General features: G+C 44.8%; 1 protein-coding gene and 1 long non-coding RNA gene across 4 annotated transcripts in view; one reads left to right on the top strand and one right to left on the bottom strand.

Moving 5' to 3' along the window:
• LOC309356777 (ceramide synthase 3-like) overlaps nucleotides 1–27,773 on the top strand; it is an 87,134-nt gene that overhangs the window by 46,676 nt on the left and 12,685 nt on the right. For all 3 annotated transcript variants that reach the window (XM_081888507.1, XM_081888508.1, XM_081888510.1), the window contains 9 exons: nucleotides 2,083–2,265; nucleotides 4,279–4,396; nucleotides 7,284–7,402; nucleotides 10,304–10,361; nucleotides 10,953–11,003; nucleotides 11,471–11,563; nucleotides 13,818–13,946; nucleotides 15,283–15,389; nucleotides 17,274–17,430. In XM_081888507.1, the coding sequence (XP_081744633.1) occupies nucleotides 2,083–2,265; nucleotides 4,279–4,396; nucleotides 7,284–7,402; nucleotides 10,304–10,361; nucleotides 10,953–11,003; nucleotides 11,471–11,563; nucleotides 13,818–13,946; nucleotides 15,283–15,389; nucleotides 17,274–17,430 (1,015 nt within the window). The remainder of the gene's footprint in view (nucleotides 1–2,082; nucleotides 2,266–4,278; nucleotides 4,397–7,283; nucleotides 7,403–10,303; nucleotides 10,362–10,952; nucleotides 11,004–11,470; nucleotides 11,564–13,817; nucleotides 13,947–15,282; nucleotides 15,390–17,273; nucleotides 17,431–27,773) is intronic.
• LOC309356984 lies at nucleotides 16,000–23,430 on the bottom strand. The gene is made up of 2 exons (XR_014162991.1): nucleotides 19,424–23,430; nucleotides 16,000–16,577 (listed from the first exon to the last, which is right to left on the bottom strand). It is a non-coding gene; the product is annotated as an uncharacterized lncRNA (long non-coding RNA).

Below are 27,773 nucleotides of genomic sequence, written 5' to 3'. Positions count from 1 at the left end.
CACACCATCGGTTGTGACTGGCATGCTTAAAGACCCTTTATCTTAAAGCCTATGTCTAAACAGCCTCTTTAAAAGGCTGGCTTCATTATCGTGGCATCTGCTCACCGTGAATGAGTGCCTTTCAGAAGTCCCCATTATAAAGTTCAGCCTGCTCTGGTTTATAGTTCAGTAATAAAAATTTGCTCAAGGCTGTAAGTTGGGGATACAAAGCATTTCTTCATACAACAATTGTGGTTGTTTTTCATAAGGTATTGATGCATGGCACTCTTACAAAAGTTGTTCAGTATGACTTGAGCTTTACCTCATACATTTATTTATTTTTAAAAAATATGTTTCAAATGTTTGACATGCTGGCTGCTTTGCATAGGAATCTATCTGTATTCACACGAAAATCCCTAATGGCAAAGGGTGAGGGTCCCATCCTCTCTCTGTCTGGCTTCTCCCTGCCTACAGAATCCTCCACCACGTCCTCCTCTTCTTCCTCTTCACCAGACAGGAACTCCCATCCCAAACCTGCCCCTGAGACACAAGCATGAAGCATTATCACAGTCCAGTGACACATTCCAGTCAGGCAAAAGCACTTGAGGCTGCATAATAGAGGCAGTGAAACATGCGGCTTAGTGGCAGGGATCATGGTCTGGGGAAAGACCCAGGGCCAGACAGAGAGGGCTCAAGGGCCACATTCAGCCCCTGTAAGAACACCAGATGAGCCTGCTGGACCAGGCCAATGGCACATCAATTCCAGCATCCACCCTGTTGCACCTTAGTATTGCGCAAACCCATCTTAACAATGCAGTTAATTTTACTAGCAGAATAATTTATTGCCATAGCTTATGCAAAAAAGTCATTTCTATCAGGTGCTTTCCCACATTTTGGCAAGAGGTATTCAAGCATGTGTATGGATGGAATTCAGATAAGCAAGTATCACTTCAAGTGGTACATTAGAAGTCCTCTTTGTCGTGTGCGCATTAGTGCTAATGCTGGAGTCACACATATGTCTGCAGTTGAGGACATGCACAGGAATGGGAGAGAAATTTGATTCAGTTTGCATTTAAAGGTGAACCTACCTAATTTGTACATTCTGAAACAGTATATGAACTGAAACATAGCCATCTTTGAAATGGGCCTGTCTCCAAATTGTGCAATGCAAGCAGCAAATACCAAAATAATAATAAAAATGCACGTATTTGCGTAAAGTGTGCATAAAAAACGTATATATTAGTGAAAATAATACCGAAGAATGCACCACATTAGGGAAAATTGCTTTGCAAAAATGCACATACTGGGCAAAATTGCATGAAGACACATATATTAGGAGAAATTCGTATTAAAATACTGACCTTAAAAAATAAATCACAAATAATAAAGTTATAAAATAAACATTAGGAAGTCACACACGGGTGAAGGGAAGACATAGGGTAAAATAAGAAGCAAGTAAGAAATGACTAGATGTTGGTACATAATGAAATGAAAAATGTGAATTTACAAGTATAATGTATATGTAATATTATATAGACATTTTGTATATGTATTGAGATAACAATCAATCAATCAATCAATAAAATAAATCACCAACAAGGAAATATTGAGAACTCGTATGGAGAACCTCCATGCACCCATTATGGGGCACAGGCTCAAGAGTCAGGGTCTGACTTGTACCAAGAAAAATTATCCTTGTAACTGATGTAGAGAAATGCCCTTAGCAGGAGAGGATAGCATGACGGGACAGAGGTGCTCATCTGATCTCCCGGCAGGTGAGTCACTGCTATTTAGCAAGGAGGGGCAAATCACACCGGCAGACGCAGCCTGGTGTTTCTACCAGTGCATTTGCATCTCTCCTGCTTCTCACTGCCTCACCCATTTCCTCCTCCCAGGTGAACGTTGTCGCCCCACCACAACTTCCACTACTGATACTTAGATGTGTATATACTTGTAAATTGATTTGCATTGTTTAGTTGGCATGCAGTTGCAGAAGATCTTGTCGTGTTCATGTCTAAGTGTTACAAAGCAGTTGCAGTCTCAGTGTGTGTGTTTGTTAATAGACTAGCACGGACTAATTTGCCCTCTTTTCCTTCCACTCAGAATGGCACACATAATAAAATTCATGAATAGCTGGTTTTGGTGGGAGAACATCTGGATGCCTGCCAACTGTAGCTGGTCGGACTATGAAGATCGCAATGGATACATCTTTCCGAAACCACACCAGTTATTGGTCACAATTCCATATGCTTTTGGGATGTTGGTTCTTAGGTTCTTTGTTGAAAGGTATCTATTTCTCTTTTACTTTTATCTATTGCTTTTCCAAAGCTCCAAGAATGCAAGGGCAATGGGAAGATTGCTTCAAATTGCCTGCATGTAGCTGTAATGTTACGAAGCTGTGTGTATCTTCATTAGAATTCTTTCTTCTTTGGTTTTGAAGCCTCTTGAAGTAAGTGGCTTGCTCCTTTTCCCCATTCTGTTTCTAGCTGAATAGATTTTTGTAGCATTGAGGTGAGGAGCTTATACCTTAGACCACATGCCTCTCAAGGAGCCGCTCAGGATCTAAAACTGAGGTGTGGCCCAACCTAGAGCAGGTTACCGCATATATTATTATTATTATTATTATTAAAGATAAGGTGGTGTTGAAAGACAAAGATGAAGGCATATGTAAAGAAAGAAATTGAGGGATAAAATACCATAAAACAAAAGTTGCATGCATTAATTCACAGTAATATGCACCAAGATAGGCATCAATGGCAGATAATAATAATAATAATAATAATAATAATAATAATAATAATAATAATAATACCTCACCCATCCTTCTGGGTTACCCCAGCTAAGGCTGACCTCACTACTTTATTTATTCATTTTATTTAAGTTTCAGCAATGGAAATGAAGTCTTTTGCTATTGCACTGTCACGTCTTAAACTATTTACAGAAAAATGAACGAAGAATATAATATTTCAACTTTGACTTCTTGGGAGGAGGGGGAAGTACATGGAAGCACCTGCCCAGATCAGGGCTTGGCTGAAAGCCAGGAAAGGGGTGAAGCCTCCAGTTCTCCTACCCAGGCCACCAGTCTGATGTGCTGCATTGCTGAAGCAACATCTCTTGGCCATACACCAGGGATCCTTCTCTGGAGAAATTAGCTGGAAAGAGATGGGAGCAATTATATATACAGATATATCAGAAGCAGTTTGTTTGGCAGGTGTGGAACTGCTATGCTAACTTCTTGGCAGGTGCATTGCTGCTACTTATCAGCAGGGAGGGATGAGGTGGCAGAGAGGCAAATGCACCAGCAGAGCCAATCTGGGCGGTCCTTAAACTTTGCACCGTTCTGACCTCTGCACCGCCTCACCTATTTCCCTTCTGGTAAGCAATAGCAATCCTCTTTCTGCGAAGCCAGCACTGTGGCTCCACCCGTCATGTTGTCTCTCTTCTTATCCAGCAGTACAGTGGTACTTTGGTTCTCAAACTTAATTCGTTCTGGAAGCCCGTTCCAAAACCAAGGCGCGCTTTCTCATAGAAAGTAATGCAAAATGGATTAATCTGTTCCAGACTTTTAAAAACAACTCCTAAACAGCAATTTAACATGAATTTTACTATCTAACGAGACCATTGATCCCTAAAATGAAAGTTATAATCAATGTACTGTACTATAAAATAAATAGGACAGTATTGTAGATGATAAAAATTGAAATTAAATATTTTTCTTACCTTTACTGATGATAGTCCTTGTTTGGATGGGGGGCTTTTATCCATTTCCGCAGTCACACAATCAACCAGTCAGGAACTGAACTGGGTTCCACACAGTCACAAAAACAAATGAACCGAAAAAGCCTCAAAAACGCATAATAAATAGCAAAAACAAAAGTGCCACACTTAATCCGTTTGACTTCCAAAATGTTCAAAAATCAAGGCGCAGCTTCTGAGTGGTGCAGGTCCCCCGGAAACAATAGCTGACAGCCGTATCGGACGCTCAGCTTCCAAAAAACGTTCGAAAACTGGAACACTTACTTCCGGGTTTTTGGCATTTGGGAACCAAGGCGTTTGAGTGCCAAGTCATTTGAGAACCAAGGTATCACTTTATTCCTAATTTCAGCACAGTCCAGCTAAAAGAGTGGCTGATTTTCCATGCAACACCCTTTCCATAGTCACAGGTATCATTTCTCGGTGTTGCAGTAACAGTAGGAAAAGCAAACTCATCAGCAGATAGCACAGTTTCCACTGAAATCTATTAGAATTATTGCCATTTCTTTCTCTTTTAAAAAAGGCTTCTCTTTTGCATCTTTCCAGGTGCATTGCTGCTCCTCTAGCAAATCTCATGGGCATAAAGAGTGTGAAGCGTGTCCGGCCCCAGAAGAATCCCACCTTGGAAACATTTTTCAGGAAGTGCACAAAAAAACCATCACAGGTGAAGGCTTCTTTAAAAGGCTGTATCTTTAGTAGATGCCTGTTCTCAAAACCATCGTCTGTGCCTGTCTGCATTGGAGGTATAAGAAGGCACCGTTTTCCATTCCACCCTTCATCTGTCGCATGCAGCACTGCTTCCATTCTTCTGCAGTTCCTCTTCCACCAAAAACTGCATTCTTTGTCTTGCTGTCTTTTTGACTTAGCAGTTAGTTACAGAAATCATGCAAGTTACACGGTCATTGCGTTATTCAATCCCATGTATTTCGGGCGGGGAAGGGGGCATAATCATGTATAATTTGTGGACTGGAAGCAACAACACAGATTGATTTCTGTTCTGGACAAGGGACAAATATGCAGACACCAGCAATTTCCACCCCCATTTCTGTTGAAATTCTCCATCATCCCTAGTTCTGAATGCATATGGCTTTCTAAAACTTATATATCCCACTCGCTAGACCAGAGCGGGAAATTCCAAGTGGCTCTCATAAATACATTTTTGTGTGCATTTATGTTATGTTTTTATCCTGAGTTTTAGGCCCCAAATCATTAACTTAATAATGAAAATCCTATTCAGTTTACAATTCCCAGCACAGTACAAAATACAGTAAAATCTAGCATAACAACACCAAAAATTTGAAAATGCTATACATCCATGCAGTCGGTTCAAATAACACACATTCCTACTGGTGCCGGTTTAACTAATCAAAGCCTTTCTGGAAAGGAAGACTTCAAAATGCTTGATGCAAGTGGACTCTGAGGCACTCCAGATTTGCCCTGTGGACTTTGGAGGAGTTGCAGCCACATTTGATCCTCACCACTTCCCCCCACTCCTCTCTTACTCCTGCTGCCGCCCAGCCTGAGTCCTTGGGCAAGGGCTGGTTTTTCAACTCTTAACAAATTAGAAACCAAAAAATGTAAAAACTGTACATCAAAAGTAGTGTGGGTGAGTGGAACTCACTCCCACACTCTCCCCATGCGCTGATCCTTCAAGGGACTGTTTCTCACAATTCAGGGAGAAAACAGCAGCAGCATTCAGGAAGTTAAGACACATGTGAGGCAGGACTGAATCAAAGAATTAAAGAGTTGGAAGAGACGCCAAGGGTCATCTAGTCCAACCCCCTGCAATTCAGGAATCTCAGCTAAAGCATCCATGACAGATGGCCACCCAACCTCTGTTTAAAAACTTCCAAGGAAGGAGAGTCCCCCACCTCTGTAGGAGTCTGTTCCACTGCCGAACAGCTCTTACTGTCAGAAAGTTTTTTCGAATGTTTAGTCATAATCTCCTTTCTTGTAATTTGAAGCCATTGGTTCACGTCCTACCTTCCAGAGCAGGAGAAAACAAGTATGCTAGACCATATGATAGACCTTAATATATTTGAAGACGGCTATCATATTTTCTCTCAGTCTCCTCTTTTCCAGGCAAACATACCCAGCTTCTTCAACCGTTCCTTGATCTGGAAACCCTGAGTTCCACCCATTTGTACCCTGCTTTTTCCGTCCCTTTCTTGCCGCATTCACACATCACAGTAAATCAGGGGTGGCCAACACGATGTCCTCAACGTATACTCCAATTTCATTTTTTAAAACATCTTTAAAAGACAGGAAGTAGAATGGTCTCTGCCTGATGATAAAGAGATGTTAAGATAGGACCCAGGAGGACCTTTCTGGGGAAACAGTGTGATTTACATAGGTCATGTAATTTCACCACAGCAGGCCGTGAGACCATTAGCGTAGCTTCTGTCAAAAGACGAACTGCAGCAGAATGGAAGCAGTGCTGCATGCAGTGAACAGAGGGCAGAACAGAAAAGGGTGCCTTCCTACATCCCTAGGGGGGCCACTACTGAAAAGGCTCTTTCTCTCAAATGGCAAACACATTTTCCCCACAAGCATGGGAAGACTTTAATCAGAAATAGAGAAGACGATGGTTTTAGAAATGGTTATGAGCAAGCACAATAAGATAGCAGCAGCACATGTGTTGGAGTAAGAAAGGGGAGGCAAAAAGTTGGCTGTCAGGATAGTAAATAGACAGGTAAGAGGGGGGTGCCCATTTACCCAAAGCAGCTTCTGAACCGGTCCTATAAACAAGTGTGGTATATCTCAGAATGGATCAATTTAGGCTGACATCCTGTACACAATTATATGGAAGTCCTGCTGAGGTTAGTTTCAGATTAGCCATGCTGCTGGTCAATCTATTATTGTTGTTAATTAAATTTGTATACTGTCCCCTGTGCTTTTTTCTGGGGGGACGCAGGGGTGATCATACCCCTAAACATTTTGTGAATCTAAGTTTGGCCTCATTGAGGGGCAGTATTTCAATATGAGTAGGAAAATAAGAATACCCCTAAAAAAAATTTTAAAGAAAAAAATCACTGACCACCCCTCATTCAAAGATCCCAGTGCAGCTCACAACAGAAAAATACACAATGAGAATACAAATCTACCAATACAATCTACCAATGAAAGAACTGAGCCTTTCCCACATTAGTAGTTAAAACCAAGCTCTGAATAAGGAAGAACTCTCAGGATCCTAAAATCATAATGTGGGTAGTAAAAAAACAAAGCATAAACGAAGAGTCTTGTGACACCTTGAAAGACTTAACACATTATATGCCACGAGCTTTTGTGCTCTTTAGCCCACTCTATCCAGTACTTTAATGGCCTTGAAATCTTATGCCACAATAAATGCATGAGTCCTTAAGGTGTTGTTTTCACTGCAACAAACTTGAGTCAGCACCTGCCCTCCAGAAAACGTGGAAAGTCAATGTCAGAAAGAAGCGCCTACTTCCTAGTGGTGAAAACTACAGCCTTAGAAATGAGAAGGTCCTTTCTTTTTGTCCTTCCTTTGCCTCTAACTTGTGGCACGTGTGTGCCACTGACTTTCCCTACAGTTGGAGATACGTGGATTAGCCAAAAAGTGTAACTGGACGGTGCACCTGGTGGAGAAATGGTTCCGGCGGCGGCGAAATCTAGAAATCCCAACTCTGCACAAGAAATTCCAGGAAGCTTGGTAAGAACAGGCAGCATGGCCATCTGTGTGTGTAGAAAATGAGGATGCCAGGGAGAAGAAGATGAGGCTAGGAGGAACTTTCTCTGTCTCTCTCCCCCCCACCCCTATTATAGTTGCATGGAAGAGTATTCCACCAAGGGAGCCCCCTCCTGCAAACTGAAGGGAGAACGCCCAATCACAGATTTGTTAGCTCTGTAAGGACAAAACATTAGATCCCTGACTCTTCAGTAGGGGCTGTACCAATTAAGGGATGGGGGTGAGTGGGTGGAAATTCAATTCAGTTCACATTTAAAGGCAAACATAACTAATTCACGCTTTCCAAAAGAATCTGAGAACCAAAAAGCAGCCCTTTGCATTATTTTCACAGATATATGAATTTGCCCTTGAATGTATGATATACATATACAAATATGTGAATGTACCCTTTTGGTACACATTTCTTGACTTGTGATGGATGAGTGTGTTTCATTTCGCTTATTGTTTTGAATTTGAATTGAACTGAATTGGATTTCTTCTCCATCCCTACATATGACTAAATCACTCAGTGTGGGAGAGCTAATATTTCATCATTCTGAATATTAGGAATAAAAATTATCCGATTCTCTGTTCCTCCCATTCCCGCACCCAAAGCTTTCCTGTATTACATCACTGTATTTCCACAGTGCAGGAGTAATGGCAATTTAAACCTCACCTTGTTTGCCTTTCACGGAATCTCAGCAGGTTCAAACTTGCAGATGATCCTGGGTACCATTTTGTTTTTAACTTTGCCTATTTAGTTTTCTTCTCAGATCAGAATAGCTAAGCAAAACTGAGTTCTTGGTTTCAAAAGCCAAAGCTTAGCTGCCAAAGACCCTTTGGAAGTAAGTCCCACTAAATAACACGAGGCTTACTTCCAGGTAAACAGCAGAAGTTATTCCATGTTGGGTTCATTCTGCTATTGTTCATGTCAACTGGCCAAAAGGGGGGTGGGTAGAGGTGTTGCTTAGCAACTAAGCCGAGCAGCATGATCTTCGCTGGTAGTGCATCTCTAATAGGCTGTTTACTTCTGAGGGAGTTTTCATCTGTATGGTCCTGGCTTCCAGTTCCTGAGGAACAAACACTCAAAGGAGAATTCTTCCCAAAGACTTTAAAGTGTAGATTGCAAATCGCTGGGTTAAGGCACTTCAGGCAATACACACAATTAATCCTGAATACACCTAAAGGTCAAAAGATGCTGTCACGCCCTTGCTAATCCTATAAAGAGGAAAGGAACCAACACAGCTTAATGAAGCAAGTGTTTCTGGAATATCTCACTATGCCCAGTTGGTGGAGCCCTCTGTCCCTTTCGCCTTTGGTATCTCTTAGATCTAGATGCCTGGGGAGGTGTCTCTGCCTCCTGAGAGGCAGCCAGGCCCAGTGGAGCAAAGGCAGAGCTTCTCCCAGTGTCTGACAGCGTTGGGGTGGGTGGCGTGGCAGGCACTGTGGAAGTGTCAGAGACAGACTTTGACCTGTGAAGAAGCAGACAGGACTCTCATTGCGGAGAGGGATGAGATGAGAGAGCAGGTTTAGGGACCCCTACCCCATCCCAGATCTTCACCACCAGGCTTCCCCAATCCACATGATGCTGGAGCTTTCCCCCAGGTCCTCAGCAAGCCCTCCATGTGCATCGTCCTGACTTGGCCAGCCCAGGACAGTATGTTTGGTTGAATGTCTTCCTGCTTTGTACAAGGCCTGAACTAAGAAAGTTGAGTTTGCTTTTTGAGTTGACTTTTTTTCTCCCTTAAATGAGTTTGCCAACAATGCATAGAATCAGTCTTTTCATGTAGGTTTTGCTTTCCCATCTTTGATGTTGGCTCAGTGGTCTTGCAGGTGGCCATACATCTGCAGTCTACCAACAATATTCACCTACTCCTTCCTTCTTCCGCTTCATTACAAATCTTCCACTTCCTTTCATTGGGCTGTGTGATTCTAGCTAGCCTTATATCTGTACCCCCAAAGGCACACTCCTCCATTGTCTCCCAAGACAGGCAGATGCCAACACAAAAAAAATCTGCACTGGCATTTTTCACAAAAAATTAAGGAATGATATTTGACGATTTTAAGTTGTCTTAGCTTGTCATTTTTCCAATCTTAACCTCAGTTCTCCACATTTCTACAGCAATTTGTGTTTGTTTGTTTGTTTGTTTGTTTGTTTGTTTAAAAATATCATTAAATTTAGCAGCATTTTAATGTGAATTTCACCCACCAAACACATTCGTGTATGAGGTTTTGTCTAATGTACCCATTTTTGCAAGCCACTTGACCTAACACAATGCATTTTGTATGTTATTTTCCGCAATTATATGCATGTATATGCACAATTTCCCCTAATATATGTGTAAAATTCTGAAGCATGTCTGTGTTTCGGTTCTTGTGTTGTTTCAGAAAGCACATGTTTGTTAGATTTGCCTTTAAATGTGAACTGAATCAGTTCTCTCCCCCACCCCTGATGCCCATTAAAACTGCACTTTGCAATCATTATTAGAAGTAGGATTTTTGAACCAGTTTCAGCTAACTACAATACTAGCAGTAATCAGAAACAATGTTAAAGCTAACCACAATGTACCGTATTTTTCCATGTATAAGACTAGGGGGTTTTTTACCAAAAAAAAAAATGCTTAAAAATTGGGGCTCCTCTTATACACGGGTAGTGCTGAGGGGTGTTTTCTTAATTTGGAGTCCCCCAAAATAGGGAGCGTCTTATACACGGAAAAATACGGTAACTTTGAAAATGAAAGGAAGGAGTTAGGATGAAATGAAGGAGGTGGAAAGAAGGGATCTTTTTGATCTCCAAAATATGTACAGAAAATTGGGCAGCATTATGTCTACTCCAGATGTGTGACTTCTGTGTTCTTAAATCCCTTTTTCCTTCTTTTTTTGCAGTTGGCGATTTATATTCTACTTGTCATCATGTATTGCTGGAATTGTATTTCTCTATGATGTAAGTTAAATGGGAGATAACAAGTGAACCTTTAATAAAACCTTCATCAAAACTAAGGCCTGATCCTGCTTTCTCTAAAGCAAGATTTGCCATGTGCCCAGAATTTTTCCTTGTTGCAAAATAAGGGCTAGATGCCCAATTTCTCAGCAGTTGCTTGTCATTATAATTCCAAATCTAGACTTATAAATGGGGATTTATGAAATTTTATTTGATTAAGAAGAAGCCAGGACTGGGGAATCATCCTGCCCTCCTCTTAGTCCAATGCATGTTGTGGTATAGGGGTTTCTCCCCAGCCCCCCGACGCTGGAACTCTTCAGGACATCTGGAACTCTTCAGGACATCATAAGCAGGTTCTCCCACTAATAGTAAAAAGAACCCTGTAAGGTAGGCCGGAACTACCATCCTCATATTGCAAATGGCGGTGAGGGGCAGGTGAGTGAGAGTGACTTGCCTCAGGCCACCTAGTGAGTTTGTGGCAGAGGTAAGATTTGAACCAGCTCAGTTGCTCAGCCAGTGTGCTGCGCTTACTCTGTAACATGGAAAATAATGGTAATTATCTGCCTGATTCTGTTTTGTTTTGTTTTCCCCTAGAAACCCTGGCTTTATGATCTTTGGCAGGTTTGGGCCAACTATCCATACCACGTGAGTGCTGTTTCTGCTACTTCTCTTAGAGTTCTAATTGTCCCCTCTTTCTGAAAAGTCGTCCCACAACGCTTTAATGGGGTCAGAGTAACCGTTTTGCCCACCCCATGTTGAGTTTTGCATGCCCACTTGTCAAAAAGAGAAGAATGCATAAGAACATAGGAAGCTGCCTTTTCCCAGGCCAGATTATTGGTTGATCTAGTTCAGTACACTGACTGGCTCTTTAGGATTTCAGATACGGGTCTCTCCCAACCCTATGTGGAGGTGCTGTGGATTGAACTGCATGCAAAGTCCTTGGCCTCATCCCCCAAACAAGGGAAAATCTATCCCAGGGTCATAACTGCCCCCCTTCTTTTGGGCATCCTTCTGTTATTCTTTGGCCACAGTGCTAATACCAATACCAGTGTTTTCTTCCCTCCCCCAGACTGTCTGACTCAAGAGGTAATGGGCATTCTTTCTCTTTCCAGTCTTTGCTGACGTCCCAGTATTGGTACTACATCCTCCAGATGAGTTTCTATAGTTCGCTGTTGCTTACTCTTGGATTTGACACCAAAAGGAAGGCAAGTCGTGATGATGGTTCACAATTTACTGTCCACAAATGTTGTATGATTTTCTGCCTTTTTTATTGGAGAATAAAAACGTTGCACTGCAGTGTTCCATAAGTGCTATACAGCCGTACCTCGGAAGTCGAACAGAATCCGTTACGGAAGTCCTTTCGACTTCCAGAACGTTCGGAAACCAAAGCGCGGCTTCTGATTGGCTGCAGGAAGCTCCTGCAGCCAATCAGAAGCCACGGAAGCCCCACTGGGTGTTTGGCTTCCAAAAATAGTTTGCAAACCAGTACACTCACTTCCGGGTTTGTGGCGTTCGGGAGGCAAAACATTTGAGAACTAAGCTGTTCGAAAACCAAGGTACGACTGTACTTAGTTTAGTGTCAGGAGAGAACTGGACGCTGAGAGTGCAAGGGCTCATGATAGCAACTCAGAGGAGCCAGGGCACTATAGGGTGAAATGCACACGCCAAAGGCATTTTGAGAGGCATACTGTGTATCAGTGTTGATATGTTAATGCTAAGCGACTCCAAGCCAAGATGGCTTTGAGGAACAATTAATGGACACAAAGGAAGCTATAGGAAAGACAGGGAAGGACATACTGAAGGTTATGTTGTTCTCTGCATCAAAGAGGACCTAGAGTTCAACAAGTAAGAAACTCTCAAAGGGGCAGGCTTTTCCCACATAATCACTGTGGGTGGTAATGCTATTTATTATTAATAATAAGTTTAATTCTGCCCTTCCTCCTACAGAATACTTTCGGGGACTTCTTCCTACAGAGGCAAATACACCCATAAGAATTCATTAAAAAAAACAGTTTCTAAAAACAGTTTCAGCTAAAAACATTGTAAAAACATTCTGCTACCAGGTCCCAAGAGTAATTTAATACTGCAGATGTTCCCTCGTGAAAGAAGGCAACTTCTTTCAGAACATAAAATTCCCTTCAAATATAGCAGCTTGGGTGGAGGTGTGAACAGGACTGACTTTCAGATAACCTTGGTCCAATACTGTCACTTGCAAGCATTGGCGTTGGCATGTGCCACAGGTCAGCTATGCCCCACCACAATCATCTTGCTGAATACACTCAGAAAAAGAGACAGAAGGCATCCAACACTGTGTTGGGGTTTGGTGATTGATGGAGAAGTAGTAGCCATTAACAGAGTCTCATCAAGCAAAAGCTAATCAGGACCCTGGACAGTTCCCAGTGGGTCTTCCTGGATGAGCTTTGGAAAATGTTGTCTCAGCACAACATTAGCTCAAGAAATGTTGCAAAACATTGCCCCCCCCCCAAAAAAATCACATATATCAGGATGAAAGGTGTTTAGAAATGAATAATTGTGATAAACTGCATGTGAGAAAAGATTTTGTGATAAAATATGTATTTAAATGTCATGCTTTTAAAAGATGTACAGAATAATGTGGATGGGATGGAACAACCTTATGAATTAACACTTGTGACATTGATACATACTGTGAATAGACTCTTTGGTCATTACCTACCTCCCATGTGTAAATTTTTGCACAGTTCTGCCTTTATGAAAGATGCATCAACTTCCACCTTCAATATGCATCTGGTGGCTGAAAGTTGAATATTTTATGCTATGCTCCTGCACTATACAATATGCCCTCTGCTTGAACCAAGCATCTGCACAAGCTACAGAATGGGGATAGTGGCAGTGATGCGCTTCAAAGCAATATGGTCCATCTTCAATATGGTACTAATGGTCCCTATATTGATGTGGCTTTGCTACACCTGCAAAATGTAAAGGAGCCAGAGTTTCTGGAAGGTACACAGAATCAGGCAGCCTCCTTTTTATTTATACAACCATAGCACTTACCCAACGTGTTGGCTTCTGTGCATCTACCCAGCCCTTTTTTCCTGAGTTCGGATTCCATGTTTAGGCAGGGGACAGTCAAGATGCTCTCAGTTGGCTCCCTTCCTCAATGTCCCCTTTTTGCCACCACCACTGTTGCTTCTTCTGACTCACTGGCCTTCCCCTCTGGTCTCAATCTGCAACATCTCCCAGAGCAACCATGCAGATTTTACTACTCTTTGTCACTGCTTGCTCAGACAAGGAAGGCAAGTGAATAGGAGGCAGCAGCAAGGGATTGGCAGGGCGCCCCTGGTGGATCATGGGTTTCAGGAGGTGCACATCAGTGCTGACTCCTGACACTGACCATGATGTCAGGTGTAACAAACACATTTCTGTTAAACTTGTTTGAAGAAGAGGGTTTCAGTCATTATTTATTCTTTTCTCCAACAGGACTTTAAAGCTCATGTGATTCACCATTTTGCTGCCCTTGTCTTGATGTTCGGCTCCTGGTGTAGCAATCACGTCCGCATAGGAACGCTGGTCATGCTCATCCATGACTCTGCGGATTTCTGGCTGGAGGTAAAAGCTGTTTGGTTTCCAGTGCCTTCTATTTATAAGATCATACTGGGTTTGTGTTCTTTGTTTTGCTCGTTCAGATATTTGGTTTGACAAGCAAAGACAGTCAATTTTGGCCTATGTCGTTGTCAACCAGTTCTACGTGAAGGGCAGCTGATGTCCCATTGGGAAATGAAAGTGCTTTCCTTTGAAAATTATTTTGCACTTTCAAAGGTCTATATAACAAGCATTTGAGAACTTCTCCCTCAATCTATTTTGGTTGGCTGAGTCAAAAGTGGTAGATGGATCAATGGAGGTTGCATTTGTTTTGATTCGTATATTTGCAAATGATGTGAGACTGTGTGAAGCATTGGTCAGTAGTGCTATAGCCAGCTCTAAGTCTACACCCCCCTTGTTCCTCATGTAAGATGTTGTTTTTGTGGAGCCTAGCAGGTGTCTTGGCTAGGTTTCTAGCATAAAGTTTGGAGGGAACATCCAGAAAACTAATAGGGCGATAATTTGGGGGGGGGGGAGAGTGTTATCCCCTTTCTTGTGAAGGGACTTCAGGATGGATCTGGAAGCACATGCCTCCCCCCCCCCAACTATGTTCCTGTTCCTTCAGAGGGAGTGCAACCCTGCCCAGAACTGGTGAACTACCTAACTCCCAGACCTGAGAACCGCTCATTCACAGTGCCTCCATCTCACCAGGATTCAGTTTCAGCTTGTTGGCCCTCATCCATCCAGGCACTGTTTTAAAAGAGTCAGAGCTTCTCCTGAGTCATATGTAGCAGAGAGTTAGAGCTGGGTGTCATACTGATGATACCATGCCCCATATCTCCTAATGACCGCTTCCAGCAGCTTCATATTGTTATTGAACAGCATTTGAGAGGAGCACTGCAGGGGAGATGCTGGCATAGGAAGAATTACACCATTGGTCCCTCCCTATCTGCCCTGGGCCAGAAGTATGGAGCGCCGGAGGTGTCAGTACCAGTGGGGTGGGATATGCTTTGATAGCTCTTGCAGGGAGGTTTAGAAAGGACTGGGAGTGGCAGACTGCAGATTAGATGAAAGCCTATGGAAGTAGGAAGCAAGCTGCTATTGATTTATCAGGCTCAATATTGTCAGCACTGACCAGCAATTGCTCTTCAGGCTTCCAGACAGGGAACATTCCCAACTCTACCTGGACATCCCCAAGACTGAACCAGGGACCTCCTTCATACAAGACAGAGAACCATACCAAGAAGGGCCAGCTCATGGCTGTTCTAGTGCACTGTGCAACCGTTTGATAATCCTGGAGATTTGAAAGAGGGGAATCTCCTAAATTTATGGATGTTGCCTAATGGATTTGTTTACATTCCAGGCAGCAAAGATGTTCAACTACGCTCGCTGGGAGAAAACTTGCAGTTTCTTCTTCGTTGTCTTCTCCATCGCATTCTTCATCACACGAATGTTTTTCTTCCCCTTTTGGTGAGTTGCTTCATATGGACTAGCAACGTGAACACATGTTCAGGGTAAAACAAAGGGTTGTATCCAATGTAGCACTACATAATGGGCCTATCCAGATAGGAATTTTCACTTTCTCAATAGAACTCCCCTGCCTCTCCTGAAAAGTGTTCTACACTTCCCTCAACCATCTGGAGGAGATTTGGGGAGGGTGGGGAGAGGAGAGGAGCAGAGCCTAAAGTTCAATTGCGCAAGCGGAGATCCTTACACTGATGGGATGCATTAGTTGGACACCAATATTACAAAATTCAACTTTTGTTATAGTAGTGATTGTGCCCTCTGCTGGCTGTGTTCAAGGGTGAGTGGCATTTGTTATTCAAGAAGGAACACCTATTCCCGCATCAGCCTGCCTAGGTCCTTAGATCAGGGATGGAGATCAATGGATGAAAGGCGGGTTAAAAATGCCCTTAATAAATGAATGAATGATACTGCCTGAATGGCACCACCCATAAAAAGAGGAAGAGACCTCCTTGCAAGTGTAGAGAGATATACAGAAGTGGAAATACAAGCAAACCAACAGGAGCAACCTTGAATTGAAAAACTGAATGAATATGGAAAGTTCTGTAGAGGTTATTTTAAATTTCTTTTTTTTACTTTCCTTTTTTTCTGATCCTTTTATATTTCTGAAATAATGAGGCTTGGGGCTTCCTTTTGAAGAAGGAAGACCACAGAGCACCAATGTGCCTTTGCTTCTACACATGGTCCATGATCTTTGTGTTGCCGTTTGGTATGAGAGGAGCATGATGAGCTTTAGGATAGAAAACCTTTCCTGGCTGCCTTTGATTTGAGCTCTCATCTGTGTTTGTGCTCTGTCAGCATTCAAGTGCGTCTGTTCTTAATTTTAGCATTGCCTTGTTTTTTTTAAAAGACTTTTTGTTTTGTTCTGCATTTTACTTTTAACTACTGTACACTGCCTTGATGCCCTAAGGGCAGCATAAAAGTCAACCACAATTACAGTGATCCATGATGTTCTTTGGAAAGTGGCTTGTCTCTCTTCTCTGTGCATTTGGACACCTCTTGCAATATTGTAACCAAATTTTGCATGATGGTTCCTGAGATCAAGGAGTAGGATTTCATCTGTATTTGGATACAGTTGGACACCATTTCGAATCAAGGCGGCAGGCTGAACAGATGGTTCCTCAATCCTTCCCCCTGCAAATATTTATATTTTTATTGACTTTTCAATAATATACATTAAAGGAGCACAATAATATCCGTACAAAGGAAAAAAAATGTCAATACCCCCCCTCTTGCCAGAAGTCAGGTAAGTATTATCCATATTCTGTAGTATGTCCTTTACCCATGTTTGGTTACTATCTAGTTTTGTATCCCTTCAACACGGTTTTTTATCATAGTTTCTATCACTTAACAGAGATAGGGCACACACCAACATAGTTTTGACAAAGGAAAAGCAACCAGGAAGTCAAGATCAGTACTGATGCAGCCAACATAATGTTCCCAGTCCACATGTAATCAATGGCCACCAATTGGCCTAGAAAACACCCAATTTCTCTCTTTTCCTTTCAATACTGCTGCACCATGAGTTGTTTCCTCTGCAAGTGCTAGTCTCCAGACATTTTTGAAGTATAGTTGAACCTCATTCCTGTGATGAAGGGCCAGGTTTTCAACCATGCTTGGACATGATTTGGTTCATCTTGAATCAAGATGGTAAATTGAACCTTTCAAGGCTGCACAGATTTCAACTGCTGGTATCAAAATGGCACTGATCTCTTTGTCTTGTGGAATTCCCAAGCAAAGCAGGGCATGGGGATGTTAGTAAAGGCATACACTGCTTAAAATCCACCAGGGTCCCATGCACACTTTGTCACAATACTTTTTCTATTTCAGGATTCTACGATCCTCATTGATCTATCCTATATATTATACACAGACATTCGTCCTAGCATATATCGTCTACAATGTACCTTTATTGATCCTGCAAGGTCTGCATCTGTACTGGGGCTACTTAGTTTTCAAAATTCTGAAGAAATTCATCTTTATAAAGGTAAGACTTAAGCTTCAGCCAAAGCATCCGGGTAAGTGTATGATTTGGGCAGAAGTCCATTTGATAATGATAGACTAGGAAACTCCCAGTTCTCTTAACTCTTCGCTTTTTAAGAACTATAATTTACATCAAGGGTAGGAAAACTCAGGTCTGGGATCCAGAAAGCACCCCTCCATGCCCAGGGGTACCAACTTGAATAAAATATCGGGGGGCAGGTAAGTCCCACCCCTCATAACTGATCACAAGACAGGGCTCTCCCAAACCATCTGAATGGCAATGCCCAGCCCCCTCAAATATTTTATTGGGGGGGTCGAAAGGACCTTGGCTTCTAGGCGTTGGCTCCTATGTCCATGTCTCTCTGTATGACCCCTGTATGTTTGTGTTTGGAGTTTTACACAATATTTTAGAAATGGAGCATCAAAACAGCAGTTGTCTGTACAGTGGTGGTCATAATACTGCCCTTCCTTTGCCATCTGGGATGACTTCAACAGGCTCTCCCTCCCATCTGTTTTCCAAAGGGTTTGCAAAGTTGGCTGTGAAGGCGGCTTGTGTCCCCAAAGCTGTTAAGCAGATTTCAGAAGCAACTTGCTTGGCAGGCCATGTCACGAGATCATCTGTTTATAGAAGTTGGCACTATGCTAGATATTTAAGTGCATATCTCTCTGCAGCCATCCCCACTCCTGCAACTACATATTGCTGGTTCAGGGGAATGCCAATTAGATGTGGGCCTCGATTTAGCAAGATTTTGTCTCTGTGTCTAGTTACTTTTTGGTGGTATTCACTCAGGAAGAAAATTTTATTTTTTATCAACAGCAGGAATTAAGAAAATTCCAAATTCTAACCTCAGGGGCAGAACCACTGGCTGTAGGGAATGTGTGACCATTGCCAAAGTTTTCCATCTCCTCCTCTTCCTTGTTTCATTGATTCATGCAAAATGAACAAGGTGATCCCTATTTCACTTCATTGGCTGCTGCTTCTGAAGGTAGGGAAACTGGTAGCATGATGAAATCGCAGCATGTATTTCATATCACTACACAAAAACTTTAAGAGGAGCTCCAGTGGCTCAGTGGCAGAGCCCAAAAGCATCCTGGTTCAATTCCCCAGCATCCCCCAGGACTTGGAAAGACTCTTGGCTGAAACTCTAGAAAGCTGCTGCCAGTCTGTGCAGGTCTAGCTCAGGATAACACAGCTTCCCATGTTCTCAGGGGAGGGGCCATAGATCAATGGTGCCGCAGATAGTTTGCAAGAAAAAGATACCACATTCAGTCCGTGGCATCTTTCCCATACGAAACTCTGGAGAGGGCTGAAATCAAATTGAGTTTGTAATCTAGGCAAATACAAAGCTAGGACATGGACTCATTATGACAGCACCCTGTGTTCCAGCTGCCTTGCAAGCTCTTTTCAGCAGCAAGTAGATGCACATCCTCCTTCATCTCTAGTTCTTTACATGTAGAAACACCAGTTCTACAAGCAACATTTTATGGCTGCGGTTCTTAACTATTTTGGGAGTCGTTGACCTCTTTGAGAATCTGATGAAAGCTATGGGCCGCCTTTCCTCCGTAAAATGCAAATAAAGGCATAGCACTAAGTTTATTGCATTGGGGAAATTTGTGTGTGTGTGTGTGTGTGTGTTGTTCATGGATGCCCTGATGGTCCATGGACCACAGGTTAAGAATGCCTGCTTTGTGGCTTCAAAATAACTATGCCTTAATGACTGTCTGAGCCCTTGTATCCCAGCCCAATCATTGAGATTATCCATTCCAGATGTATTAACACATGTTACAGGGGCCCGATTGGCCTACACTGGATGTTGGTCATTTTGTGTTGCAAGTCCCATGCCTATGAGATACTCTTCCAGCATATATTTATTTGGCAGAGGCATTCTCACTTTTGACTTTCAGACACCTCTTGGAAACATTTGTATGCAGACAGCCCTGTTCAGTTTTTAGTTTATCTGTATCTGTGTCTGTTTTGTCCTGAACCCCTGGCTTACCTGGCAGCAAGTCAGCATGTCAAGTCCAAAGTTCAAAGACCAGGGGTTAATCCACACAAGAAAAGTCCAAAGGTCAGGAAACATAGTCCAGGGTTAATCCAAGGAGCCAAGTCTGAAGTCCAGGAGTCAGGAGACAATCCAGAGTCAAACCTGAAGCACAGTCCCATAGAGAGCATCCAAGTCAAGGTCCCTCAACATGAGCACCTGAGCAGACACAACCCCTCAGCTCTTGTTTCCCTTTTGTTCTTTGCATGCTGATTGCAACATCTGGGCTTGGTGAGGCATGTGACACTCACCTGTTCTGAGCCTACTGAGGAATCACACACCTCTTCCCAGAGCTAGCAAGCCCCACCTGGCTAGCTAGTGAGTTGGGCTGTGGGCTCTTGCCTGTCTCAGTTTCCTAGAGTGCTACTCCTGCTTCTCCCTACTCCTCAGAGAGGAGACAGGGGCCCCTTTGGCTCTGGTGATGGGTCCCAATGCTCTGGTTCCTGCACATCGATCCCCATCTCCTCGCCATCCTCTGTCACTCTGAGTACTTCCTTCCCCATCCCCTTGCCAGGATCCCATTTTTCCTCCTCTTCCTCCTCCTCCTCCTCCTTCTTCTTCTCATCCTGCCAGTTCATGTCATGTTTTAACTTTGTACACCACCCTAATATTTTGTGATATAGAATGTAATTTGTGGTATAGAAATACTTTTATACATAAATGTACTATGCACCTGCGAAGGGCCAGGTCACCAGTTGGATTTCCTGAATTTGTCACCAGTTGGATTTCCTGAATTTGTGTTTTTGAAGAAAAGCTTTTGTTAGGTTAGGTTAGGTTAGGTTAGGTTAGGTTAGGGAATAGTAACATAGAAACCACTCCCCACTCCCAACCCCGTTTTGTGTGGTTTGGGCTACCATCTTGATGTTCAAGGATTTCTGTTGCTAAGAAGCACATTTTGTTTCTTTAATACAACTCCCTCTTGTAGTTACAATGCCCTCTTGATTCCAGCTTCCAGCATCACTGAAACGTGTCCAGAGCCATAATGTCTAAACATAGGATGGATATTTTAGGGACAAGCTTTAAAACATGTGGGGAATTGAGGATGTGGAATGATGTACTGGTGGAAAGTATCTTGCCAAAGGGAATCCACTGAGATTAACTGCTTTCTTTCCAGAGCTGAATGAATGAGTATAAAGGATGGCTATGCATCTATACTACTGAGGCAAATTAAGGCAGGACACTTTTAGAGCATGGCTATTAAAGGATACTGCCGTTGTCTGAGATGTACAGAATGCCTGTAGGTTTTGAGTTTTTGACTTATACCCTATGCAAGCATTAGATTGCCAGGCTGTGTGTTGTGTCACACCCGCAGCATCCAGTTAAATCACTCATATGCCAGCCATGGCTTCCCAAAGAATTCTGAGAACCGTGTTTATTTCATGAACCTACAATTAACAAACAGCTCCTAGGATTCTCCTGGACTCTTAAAATGGTATAAGAGTGCTTTAAATGGATGTTGTGTGGACGTGACTTCAGAATAGATGATCATGTGACAGAAAAAGCCTAGCTCCTCCTCCTTCCTTTGAGCAGAGCCAATCCAGTGGCCTGGGAAGGAGGGGTTCATGCAGATGTAAGTGATCCCTCAAACAGCCCGGTCCCAAATGTTTTAGGGCTTCAGAGATCAAAAACAGACCCTTAAATTATCCAGCATCCAAAGAAAGAACCAGTCACCTGGGTCTTGCCCATAAAAAGCAAGTCTAGAGTGAGAAACTAGAGCAGGCACCCCCAAACTCGGCCCTCCAGATGTTTTGGGACTACAACTCCCATTATCCCTAGCTAACAGGACCAGTGGTCAGGGGTGATGGGAATTGTAGTCCCAAAACAGCTGAAGGGCCAAGTTTGGGGATTCCTGGACTAGGGTGATGCCTGCTGTTTCCAGGAATTCTTTAACATTGTGAGACTTTTTGTGGGGGTGAGCTGAGAGTTTGTTTGGACCGTGGGCGAGACCCCAGAGGCTGAGAGGGAGGTTGCGTTAGAAGGAAAATGAACTGATATTGATTTATACATATTAGTGACAAAAGTCCCAATTTTATCTATAACTCTGCATTTTTGTCTGTTGTTGCTTCAGTTTTTTGTACACCGTTTAGAGGTGTTTTTATGTTTATGGAAACCAAAGAATCAAATCACTCAGACCAAATTGGGGCAAAGGACGCCCAGGGCAAGTGGCGCATTTTTGTGTGTGTACCTCATCAATCACGTTCTTCTTATGTTCTTAACTGACTTTAGAGAGGACGTGCAACCCTCTTTAAAACTGGTTGCAAATCTCTTTCCAGGTCAGCTGCATTTCTGACCAACAGTACCTCTATCTTCTTTGACTTAAGCATCGGGGTTTTCTTTTTTGCCCTTATCCAACCCAGAATTGCTTCCAGTCAGATACTCATTCTGGATTTCCTCTGCTTTCTTGGAACTTGTTAATGGGAAAACAAAGGCAGAGCTCTAGAGGAAGCAGCTCGGATCTGGATGTGGAAGTCCCCCAAGATCAAAAGCCTTGAGGTCCTCAGCACTACCTCTGAGATCAACCCCACTAATCTGGGCAGAGAGGCCATTAGAAATGGGATGGAGAGTGCACTAACAGAATCCCAAACCTGCCTTAAACCTCTGATGCAGTGGTAGCCGATGTGGTGCCCTCCAGTTCTTGTGGACGGAAACTCCAGCATGGCCATTGGTCAGGGATGATGGTAGTTGTAGTCTAGGATGTCTGAAAGGCACTATGTCAGCTACCCCTTCTCTAACACCCAGGACTGACATTTGAAACTGATGCCCTGGCTGATGCACTGGGTGGGGCAGATTTAACGTGAACCTTGTGAAATGTTCCTTGGGATGTCTCCATATCTTGCACCCAGTTTTGTTGGGGTTTTGTTTTGTTTTTTGCTTGCTAGCGTTGTCTTGCTTGCAAAGCCTTCAGGGTTCAGAAACTGTCATATTTTGAGCCAATCAGCAATCTCATTTTGAGTAAGAACCTTAGCTTGGTGTTGCTTCAGCATTTTTTGTTGGCTCCTCACCAAGGGTGTTTCCTACCACTGTAATTTTGGTCTGGATGATTACAGTGCTGCTAACACCTTGTGAGAAGCTTTGATGCAAAGCGATAATGAAAAATCCAAGCAGAGCCAAACTGATTGTATGCTAATGTTTTTCTTGGTATTGGCCATCAAATCTGCCTATAGTTATTTCTACCCCAACCACAGATATTTCACCACCATCACTTCTTTGGCTCAAGATTTTTCTCCCTACTTTTTTCTCTCAGTGTCATATCCGAGATGTTTCCGCAGATGTTTTCACACTGGTTCCATTCAGTTTATTGTAATAGCTGCCAACTAAAAAAAACATAGCAGGGGGCCTGGGAATCCTGCAAAATATCCAGCAATTACTTGTGAAGAAGTCTTGATTCCAGCACCAAGGAGAACCTTTCACCCTCCAGATGTTTTTGGACTACAGCTCCCATCATCCCTGACAATTGGCCATGCTGTCTTGGGCTGATGGGAATTAGAGTTCAACAACATTTGAAGGAACAAAAGTTCCCTACCATTGGCTTAAAGTGAGGGTCTTGCCCACCTTTGGTCCTCAAACACACACACACACACACACACACACACACACACACCTGAAGGTGCCAAGGATTAAACCTGAATCTTTATGCATGCAAAGCATGAACTACGAGCTGTCTCTAATAAGCTCTTTAAGAAAGTAGGGTGAGATTGTCTTGTTTTTCATGTTCTCCCTTTGAAAACAGGTTTTCAAGTTTACCTCTATGATCATGCCATTTGGGGGCGGATGGATGTGGGGTAATGGAAGCTAAAGACTCCTGATGATTTTATCTCAGTCTTTGCATAAGTATCAAGTAATGTGGAGAGCATTGTAGAGCCTGGGCCACACCTCTGCCTTAAAAACCTCAGGTTGGGATAGCTATGTCAGTAGAGTGTGAGACTCTTAATCCCGGAGTCTTGGGTTGGAGTTCCACTTTGGGCAACTGTCACGGCCACCCAGGACTGGTCCCAGCTCACAAGAGACCTTACTCCGTTGCAGCTTATTTACAGGAAAAGTTTATTGAAGATTTCTGCTTCTCATACAGTTCAGCATTGTGGCCGTACGTCTGCCACGTTAGACCGCTGAAGTCCCCTCTGACTCCTCCCCTCTTCCGCACCAACTTAATAGCCTGGCTCTAGACCACCTCTTCCTCTCCTTTCTTTTCCGCAGGGTCTTCCTGCCCCCCTGGGTTCCCTCTCTCCGTGACTCGCCTGAGGCTGAATCCTCTGCCGCCTCTTCCCCCCTCTTTCTGGCTTTAGAGCCGGGCTCCTCCCCTGAGCTCTCTCCACTTCCGCGCGCCTCTACGTTTGAACTTGGCGCGCGTACGTTGCTGCTGACCTTTCTCTCGACCGCTACACCACCCCCTGCTCTGCTCTCCACCCTTTCCGGCTGAACACCCTGCTCCAACCCCCTCTCTCTGTTCTCTCCTAATCCTGCTCCCTCCGAGAGGCTGACGACTCCACCCCCTTTACTCCGTTCCGGCTGAGACGTCTCTTGCTTCCTCTGTCTTCCACTGGGCTCCTCTCCGCTTCTCCCTTCTCCTCCCCTTTGCTTGATTAAGGTAACCCCCTTTTGAGAATCCTCTGACTCGCTGCTCAGACTCGTGGATTCCCTCAGAATTCCGTCATCTTCTTCCTCATCCTTCTGCCCCTCCTCCCACTCGCTCTCCGTCTCCTCTGTCATCTCCTCCTCTCTCCCAGAAACCCTGACATCCATCCCCCCCTCGAAGCCCCCCCTTCCCCCCTCCCGCTCGCCGGGGACCGGTTGTGGAAACTGCGGCTCTTCGGGGGTAGGCTCAGGATACAGGTCGTCTACGTCAATGTTCTCTGCTGGCAGTTCTGTGTAAGCGTATTCGAAGTCGGGTTCTTCCCCCAAATGCTTCTCAGTCTCTGCTTCCATCGCTACTTCCTCCGGTGCTGCCCGCCAAGGACCTATCAGCCACCTCTTACGCCATTCCTCCTCTGGCTGCTCCTCCCACCAATAAGGGGTTTCCGTGTCCACCCCCGAGCACGATCCCCTGGGCGGGCTTGATTCTGGTGTTCTTTCCTCGGGGGAAGAGAAACCCCTGAACGTGCTATCTGACAATGTGGGTGTGAAAAGCCAGTCATCAAAGTACTCAGCTGGCATGGGTCTATGTGGGAAAAGTGCATGGAACTCTTCTTTCAAAAGGGGTTCGTCTAACTCGTAGCCTGGCACCCAACTATTAGCAGCGGCTGGTGTGCCCTCCCTGGCGAGAAAATATTCAACTCCCTCCTCCCCCCATCTCGAGTCCAGTATCTCTGTGACCTCGTTAAGAGGTCCTGGTCTTGGCGATTCCCCCCTCTCAGGCGCCCTCCTATGTGGCTCTGGGGGTGCTCCTGACTCTTGAAACCTGTGTGGGGCTTTGTAGGGAGTGAGCACCGACCTATGAAAGACCGGGTGCACCCTGGAACCTTCCGGAAGGGCTAGACGAAAAGCCACCGGATTGATCTTAGCCTCAACTTGATATGGCCCTAGCTGCCTGTGTCCTAACTTCTTCTTGGCCAATGACCTGGCCGGCATCGCGTGGGCTGCTAACCACACCCAGTCCCCAACCTGGATGTCCTCTCCCGCCCTCCTGTGCTTATCGGCCTGCACCTTATACGCCTGTTTTGCCAGCTCCAAATGTCTCCGCAGCTCCTCGTGCACCTCTTGCAACTCCGCTGCAAACTGGTCGGCATCTTGAGGCCCCCCCCCTCCTGGTGCCGCAAATCTCGGGAAGGTTCTGGGATGACGGCCATTGTTCGCGAAGAAAGGCGTCACCCCGGTGGAAGCGTGTTTCGTGTTGTTGTAGGCGAATTCAGCCATCGGCAGATAGTCCACCCACGCCGCAGGTCGCTGGTTGGCGTAGCACCGCAGGTACTGCTGCATGATCGCGTTGACCCTCTCCGCTTGACCGTTGGTTTGTGGATGCCTCGCCGATGTCAGGTTGATTTTGACGTGCAAGATGCCCAGAAGCTTTCGCCAGAAAGTGGAAACAAACTGGCGCCCCCTGTCGGACAAGACGGACTGCGGAAGTCCATGCACTCTGAAGACGTGATCGATGAAGAGCTTTGCGGTCTGTTCTGCCGTCGCCACCTTGGCACAAGGGATGAAGTGCGCCATCTTGGTGAACAAGTCCACCACCACTAACACCGCCGTCTTACCTCTGGAGCTGGGCAGGTCTGTAACAAAGTCCAACGCTACCCTCTCCCATGGTTGCTGCGGTGTCTCCAGCGGTTCTAGCAATCCCGCCTGCTTCTGGTGCACCGGTTTGGACCTCTGGCAGATATCACACCTGGCGACGTAGTCCGCCACCTCTCCTCTCATCTGGGGCCACCAAAAGTCTCTAGCCACCAACTCCATCGTCTTCTCTTTGCCGAAATGGCCTGCACTAGGGGCGTCATGCAACTGTTGCAGAACCTTGGCTCGAAGATCGTCGGTGGGCACGTAAAGGGCACCCTTACGAGTCAAAAGTCCATCTTGTAATTGAAACTCATCGGTGTGTCGCGACCCTCCGCGTAGCTCCTCCATCTTAGACTGTGCAAACTGATCCCTTTGCAACGCGCGTCGCACCGCGTCCAGGTCGACTGCGATGGTAGCGCACGTCCACGCCTGCGGTGCGAAAATGTGCTTTGCTGCGATTGGAGCTGCTTCCTCCAAGTATTGCGGCTTTCGGGACAGCGCGTCTGCAATAACATTGGAGTCTCCTGGGATGTATTCTATTTTGAAGTCGAAATCCGCGAAGAACTCCGCCCAGCGCATGTGTCGCTGGGTCTGCAACTTAGCCGTCCGCCAATACTCTAAGTTCTTGTGATCCGTGCGGACCTGCACCGTGTGCTTGGCTCCTATCAAGAAGTGTCGCCACGCTTTGAAAGCTGCATGAATGGCCAACAACTCCCTGTCCCATATGGTATAATTGCGCTCCGCCTTGCTGAGCTTCCGGGAGTAGAACGCACCCGGTCGCCAGTTGCCTTGTGAATCCTCTTGCAAAAGAACGGCCCCAACCGCTCTATCTGACGCATCGGTCTCTACCCGCATGGGTCTGCCGGGATTCACGTGGAGCAGCTGCTCTTCGGAGGCGAAAAGACCTTTAAGCGTCCGGAAGGACCGCTCCGCTTGTTCGGTCCAGACGAACTTCTTCTTCTTGGAACTGAGGGTGTCAGTGATCGCCGCCGTCGCGTTCGCAAAACCTTTAATAAACTTGCGGTAAAAATTGGCAAAGCCGATGAACCTCTGGACCTCTTTCCGATTTCGAGGGCTTTTCCAGTCCAACAGCGCTTGAACCTTAGCCCTGTCCATGGCCAGTCCCTCGTCGGACAACTTGTAGCCACGGAAATCAACCTCTCTGACATCAAACTGGCACTTTTCCAACTTGGCGTACAGCCTGTGTTCCTTCAGCCTCTGCAGGACCTCCCTCACGTCCTTATCGTGATCCTCCGGCGATTCCGAGAAAATCAGGATATCGTCGAGAAAGCAGACACACTTCTTGTAGAGGAGACCTGCTAGCACGTGGTGCATAAATGCTTGAAAAACGTGGCTGCCATTTTGGAGGCCGAAAGGCATGACTCTGTATTCGTATGTGCCCAGAGGGGTGAACATGGCGGTCTTCCACTCATCCCCTTTCCGGATGCGGATGAGATTGTAAGCTCCACGTAGGTCCAGCTTGGTGAAAATCTTGCCCCTCCTGACGGTCGCTAAAAGGTCGTCAATCTTGGGCATGGGGAAAGCTTTGGGCTTAGTCAAGCTGTTGATGAACCTGTAATCCACTATAAGCCTTTTTTGGGGCGTGTCCTTCTTCTTCACAAAGAAAACAGGGCTGCCTCCCGCTGCTTTAGATTCCTGGATGAAACCTCGCTTGAGGTTATGGTCTATGAACTCCCGAAGCTCTTGCATTTCGTCCTCCGACATGGAGTACAGCTTGGCAGCAGGCAATTGCGCCCCTGGCACTAAATCAATCGCGCAGTCGTAAGGTCTATGAGGCGGCAACTTGTCAGCTTCCTTCTCACAGAAAACCTCCAAGAATTCCTGGTACTTGTGAGGCACTGTTTGCACCATACCCAGATGCAATGGCTGCTCAGCTTCTCCTCCCTGATCGGTCTGAAAGCAATGCTGAGCACAATACGATGAACAAAAGTTGATCTGCCTCTGGTACCACGCAACCGCGGGACTGTGCCTCTCCAGCCAACTCATGCCTAACACGATGGGTGTGTCCGATAAGTGGGTGACATTGAAACTAATAAGCTCTCGATGGTTGCCAATCTGCATCATCATGGGAGGGGTT

Source organism: Podarcis melisellensis (genome assembly GCF_964234715.1).
Source record: "Podarcis melisellensis genome assembly, chromosome: 14".
Classification (NCBI taxonomy): domain Eukaryota; kingdom Metazoa; phylum Chordata; class Lepidosauria; order Squamata; family Lacertidae; genus Podarcis; species Podarcis melisellensis.
Note: the sequence above shows the minus strand (reverse complement) of the source record. Positions and strands in the feature narration are given on the sequence as shown.